This window comes from Sminthopsis crassicaudata, chromosome 4 (assembly GCF_048593235.1).
Source record: "Sminthopsis crassicaudata isolate SCR6 chromosome 4, ASM4859323v1, whole genome shotgun sequence".
Taxonomy (NCBI): Eukaryota; Metazoa; Chordata; class Mammalia; order Dasyuromorphia; family Dasyuridae; genus Sminthopsis; species Sminthopsis crassicaudata.
In genome coordinates this window covers 438,783,637-438,789,636 of record NC_133620.1, presented here as the reverse complement: position 1 = coordinate 438,789,636, position 6,000 = coordinate 438,783,637, and the positions used below count along the sequence as shown (strand labels likewise).

General features: G+C 48.6%; 1 protein-coding gene across 2 annotated transcripts in view; it reads right to left on the bottom strand.

Annotated features, from left to right (window-relative positions):
• Positions 1-366: 366 nt before the first annotated feature.
• Positions 367-6,000, bottom strand: part of PHGDH (phosphoglycerate dehydrogenase) — a 28,761-nt gene continuing 23,127 nt past the window's right edge. For both annotated transcript variants that reach the window (XM_074263239.1, XM_074263238.1), the window contains exons 9-12: positions 4,394-4,526; positions 2,388-2,518; positions 1,783-2,020; positions 367-668 (exon numbers count right to left, since the gene is read on the bottom strand). In XM_074263239.1, the coding sequence (XP_074119340.1) occupies positions 514-668; positions 1,783-2,020; positions 2,388-2,518; positions 4,394-4,526 (657 nt within the window). In that variant the 3' untranslated portion in view covers positions 367-513. The remainder of the gene's footprint in view (positions 669-1,782; positions 2,021-2,387; positions 2,519-4,393; positions 4,527-6,000) is intronic.

Here is a 6,000-nt window from a genome sequence, read left to right as displayed (position 1 = left end):
CATTCACACACTGAGCTTTATGTCATTTAAGAAAAAAAAAGTATGGGTATGTATGAACTTATTTCCTTGATATTTTGATATCCAGATTTCAACCTAATTGGTTTTCTTTATAATCCAATGTATTTTATGTCTTTAAAAATGCTATTTTGAGAAGGGAATCCGTGGGTACTTCCTGATTATTGAAGGGGTCCATGGTACAGAAAAGGTTAAACATTCTGGTTTTAGAAAGATTGGCAGAGGGAACACTACTTACTGGGGATCCAGATTACCACATACAATAAAGTCTCCAGTTACTTGCCTGTATCCAGCCTGGCTTGGGATCCCCAATGCCCTGCGATGGCTTTGCAAGGATAGAAGGACACTGGATTACTTTTTGGTAGTTTCTTTATTAAATGGTTATTTGCAAACTACAGTAAGGATGACATTCTGGAATAGGAAGTGACAGAAGCCATGTTGAAATATCAGGGCTCTTTTCTTGCTCGGTTTGCAAGGCCCTGGAAGGGATGAGCAGGTTTAAAAGTTGAACTGGAAGGCCTCGGTCACATACTGCTTCCATGCATCCAGGTTTGGCAGTGAGGAAGAGAGACTCATGACGTGCCATGTTTCCCCATCCAATGCCCCCGAGGTCTGGTAGGACAGGAGTCTTGCCCCCGACTTTGCCAGGAGACCTCGGAAAAGGAGAAAGAAAAAACCTTAATTTGTCTGAGGAGGTTGGACTCATTTAAATTCTCAGATTTAGGGCTAGAAAAGACCCTAGAGACCAAATATACAACTTTTTTCACAGTAAAACTGAGTAAAATGAGACAGGTTTGTGATTCAACCAGTCTGGAGTAGGATTTGAATTTAATCGTTTCTGACACTAAATCTGGAGCATTATGCACTAGGCTAAGCCCATCACCCCCTAATTCTGTCATTGAAGGGATGTGGAGGGAGGCTAGGTTACCAAACTTATTAGTGACATTCGATTCTGTAGTCTAGGGGGGTCCCCATAAGATCAAGATTGGAAATCTGTAGTAACTTTGGGCTCCATCTCCAAGATCAGTTCTGGGGTGTGGTCTACGAGGGGGGTTCTCAAACTACGGCCCACGGGCCCGATGCAGCCGCTGAGGACGTTTATGTGGCCGCCGGGTTATGGCAAATGGGCTGGGGGGCAGAGACAGAGCGTGAGCTTTGTTTTTACTGTAGTCCGACCTCCCACAGTCTGAGGGACAGTGACCTGGCCCCTATTTAACAAGTTTGAGGACCGCTGGTATGAGGTCCTTGCCCCTTCATCAATCATCAGGATTGAGTTTCCAAGGCAGAAGTCCTAGAAGGAAGATACTGAGGTTTTCATCCTAGAGAGGCAACAATGAAAATGAGGAAGCCCAAGCTCTAGGTCATCACTGCCACGGGCAAATTTTACTTGATGTCTCTGACCCCCAAAAAGGGGGTCCTATCTTGGGCTCTAAAACTTGGCCTTCGTTTGGCCCAGAAAGCTCATTCACTGCCTTCCCACGAGTTACAACTTGCAGTGTCAGTCACTTGCTTTATCTGTCTCACCCATGTGAGCAGCCCCATGGGCAGCAGCTCAGGATCTTTCAGAGGGAGCTCAGGATTCAGATGATGATCTCTGGATGTCAGGATGGAGATACCCAGAAAAAAGATGCTGGGGGAGATGGGAGACCCCCAGGCCCTTTGGGCAGACACACAAGCTCCAGGGAAGGCCCTTTCCACCTCCTTGAGCTGCTGGGCTGATAGCCTAGGGACTGTTGGGCCCTGGAGGGAAGTAAGTATCACTCTTACCAATCATGGTGGGCAGCAGTTCTGGGTCAGAGGACTGGGCCCTGTAGAACAGCAGGGGGAGACCCCGGCGGAGAGGCACTTCTGGCCTGAAGACGGCGCCATTGAGCTCTTGCAGGACTGGAGTAGTGCCCTGGACTAACCCCACTGCTCTATAAGGGGCTCCTGCCAGGGAGACGGTCAGCAGGCTGTCCCCAAGGCTGTGATCCAGGGGAGAAGCCGCATTATGTGTGGCAGTGACCTGGAGGCGAAAGGCAACAAGAGATAGAAAGTCAGCTCCCCTGGATACTGTCTCAACATCCATTCTAAACTCCAAACATACATTAAACACGGACCCTCCAAAATACATCTTAGACCTGCCACATAGAACTTGGCTCCTCCAAATTAAAATTTTAACTATCGGCTCCCAAGCAATTTTCCAGCATGCTTCTGATTACATATTAAAGACTGGAGCTTAGGTGGCAAAGTGGGTCCAGGTTGGGGAAATTGGATTTGGAGAAAGATGAGAGAAAAGGGCGTCCTCCGAAAATGCATTAATAATGCCGAGGTACTGCTCAGACAGGAGAGAAACGCCCGCCAGGCAGCAGAGCCCGGGAGCCAGGACGTACAGTGAGCCCAGCCTCTTGCATCCGCAGCTTGGCGTTCACCAAGTTGACTTCTGCCTGGGTGGCTGCTTCCTTCAGGAGCCCCACGATGACTGCAGGACTCAGAGAGCTCCCTGCGTTCTTCAGAGATGAACCTGGACACAGAGGGAAGGTCAGTACAATGCAGTCTGGATGGCACGTGCCCTTTGTTGGAGAGCGCCCGACACTCAGACACTCAGAGGTGGAGAAATACGGCAGCAGAACATGCTGCCCCAGGGAGGAGTCTGGTTCTGGCAAAGGCAGCACCTCTGAGTGCCGGAAGGTGGCTCTGGCCCCCAGGGTCCCAGTGCTTCCCACGTTCCACCTCCATATTTTTTTGGTCCTCCTTCCCTCCTGTCATCCCTGGACAAAAGCACAAATCTTGGTCTGACCACAATGCTCATTCTCTTCCAGCTCCCTCCTCCAAACAGTCCTCTGAGTGATCAGAACTGCCACCTGTTTTTTGGCTACTTACAAATGGGTCGGGTCCTGGATGAGCCAAGGATAGGAAGCAGAGTGAAGAGTAATTATTGCATCCAGCAAATAACAAGAGTTCGGGATCTTGCAGGTCCTTCACTATGCAAAGCTAGGAATTGGGTATTTGATCGGGAATTGGATTGCTATCTTCAAACATCTGAAATATTGCTAAGAGAAAGACTCACTCTATGTCGTTCCAGGACAGAGCCAGGACCAAACATGGAAATCACAGGGAGGCAGATTTTGACTCATTCACAGAACTGCCTACCATTTCAATGGTCTAAAAGTAGAAAGTACTGCCATAGAACTGGGGACTATGTTATTGTTCAATTTTTTTTTCTTTCCTAGTCACATCTGACTTGGCGACCCCATTTAGGGCTTAAGGACACTGGAGTAGATTGCCATTTCCTTCTCCAGTGGGTCTGGAGTCTGGGGGTAGGAACACATCTTCCTGGGTCTGGATCTGGACTCGGACAATAGTGTGACCTGGCAGTCCCTTAACCCTGTCTGCCTCAGTTTCCTAATCTGTCAAATGCACTGGAGAAGAATTTCATTATTATATAATGATATAGTACATTATTATAGATTACATTATGTTATTAATGGTGATGTCAATGATGACTTGACCATTGTTTCAGCCACATATCTGTCCTCAGCTAGTCTACAAAAATCCACCTCGCAACCCCTCGGATAGCATCCTCCAGCCTATGCCAATAAGAGCTCGCCACTTTTCTGCTTCTGGACAACTTGAACTGTTAGAACACCTGTCTCCCTGTAGCTCCTACCACTGGTGGCGGCTCTCTGGAGCTTCCCAAAACAAATCTAATCTTTATTCCTTCATAGGTGAGAAACCAAGTAAAATGTTCTCACTAAAATCTCCTTTAATCTAGATTAAATTAGTAGTAATAACAATAAAATTAGCACTATTAGTAATAATCATAAAATATTTCAAGTTTTCAAAACTATTCCTAAATATGGTTTTCAGATCCCCATTTGTCCCGGTCATTGCTTTCTAGTTCAGCGCTTCCGTCTCCCCCACATGTTTCTGATGTGTTCTGATCAGTGCAAGGCCAGGGGGATTCTTACTTCTTTTCCTTTATAAAACTGACTTCTATCGATGTGGTTTAGGATTGTAAGACTTTACACTCGTACCCGCTAGACTGCAATCTCATTCATTCTAGCCCTTCTTTCCAGCCTGGCTCAGAGCACTGGAACCACAAAAGAGATTTCCCGTTTCTTCTAGCTTACTGTCACCAGCAAGTCCCCGTACACTTCCGAGCAAGCCACTGACGAACATGCTGAATAGTTACGAGCCACAGACAAATGCTTATTACGTTGCCTTAGAGATGTCATTCGAAATTGGTTCAAGGACCAATCCCTAAATAGGAGAGTCAGGCATCTGTTTTGGAAGCTAGAGTTTACCGGAGAGGTTTTTTGGCAGCAGGCTCATCTCCCATCTCACCCCCTTATCACACCTCAGTTCTTTTACTGAGAAAAGTAAAACCTGGGCTCACCCTGTGTCACCACTTGGATCGACCCTCTGGGTGATCCTGCCCAGGCGCGGATCAATGCGCCCAGAGCTTCTGCCAAGCCAATCCAGGGCTTGGTGCTGGGAGAGAAGGCGCTGGTGAGGGCCTGGGCATTCACCTGCAAGAAGAGGGGAGGCTGATTAAGGGCAGGACCCGCCCAGTCCAGCTCAGAGACCAGGACTTCTGACGGAGAGGGACCCACAGAGAGCTGACGAAGGCGAATGCCAAAGCACGGAATCTCCCGTCTCTCCAGAGCAACAACTCACCGTCTCCATGCGAAGGATTTGGGGAGAATTGAGGGCTGAGGGTTGGATCACATAGCCTGAGAGCTGGAAGGGACCCCGGTTGCCAGCTTCTCTAACCACACGTGAAGAGGAATCCCCCAATTACATACAGGCAAGTGGTCACCTCGTCTCTACTTGACCTCCAAAGGGGGCAAACCTACTATCTCTTGAGGGGGTCCGCTCACGGACACCAAACTCCCTCCTTTTGCTTTTCCCAACATCAAACCTCTCTGCCATTTCCTTTGGGGACAAGAAAACGCGATCGCTCTTCTCTCTGTGAGTCCTTCACAGAGCTGGACGGCTAGGAGCCAAGCCAGGCATCTCTTCTCCTCCCTTCACCCGGGCGGGGCGTGGGGTGTCTGCTCAGGTCTGGACCAGCTTGGCAGTTCAAATGGGTGCTGTGTCTGACCTGTGAGTGCCCCGCCCCACCTCGGCTCGCCGGGCAGTGAGAAATTTATTCCAGACACCTGACTGCCATTGCCCACTTGGCTGTCTCTGGCAAAATCACGGAATGCACTAAGTTAGGCTCCCAGTCCAAGATCCCCTCTCCAATATGACTGACGGGGGGAGTGTCAGATTTTTCCAGAGACGTCCAAGGATTCTGGGGGAGTCATCCTGGAAGCTTTGGTTGACCCAGAGGTCTACTAAAATGTTGAGATGGGGTGGAGGAGCTCATCCAGGGAAAACAACCAAAAGTAGGGATAAAAGACTATGTTTTGAGGAAATGAAGGAATACCATTATTGCTCAAGCAAAAGTCAGCCCTGGGGCAGATTAGGGGGAAAAAAACTAAGAGGGCTTTAAATGGTGACCTGGGAAGTCTTTGAAGGTAAAACCCAATGTTTAATTGGCAGTGGAGCCAGGCCACATTAAAGTGGGAGGCAGCTAGCCTAGTTAATGTTCATTATAATTTTTTTTCCTGAGGCAATTGGGGTTAAGTAATGTTTGTTATCATTGATAAGAGGCTGGACAAGGAAATGTGATGGTGGGACTTGAAAGGATGGAGAAACCATCATGGAGGGAACCACAGAACTCCACGCTTGACTGACTCCTCTGTTCTTGCACTGCCGAGGATCATGCGTGAGCCGGGGCGTCTGAGGGATTAGAGACAGTCAGGAGAGGAGCGGTTGGCAAGCAGGGGAGAGAAAGTTATCTTTAATAGCATCGGAGAGAGGACGTTGATGGCATCCTGGACCCTGGCTCCTTGAAGGGCAATGAGCTCTTGCTTTGGAGGGAGGTTCATGGGGTTAAGCAGGGGGAGGCTTAGCATTGGCTGATACGTTGGGGGCTTCTCTAGCACCCCCCAGTCT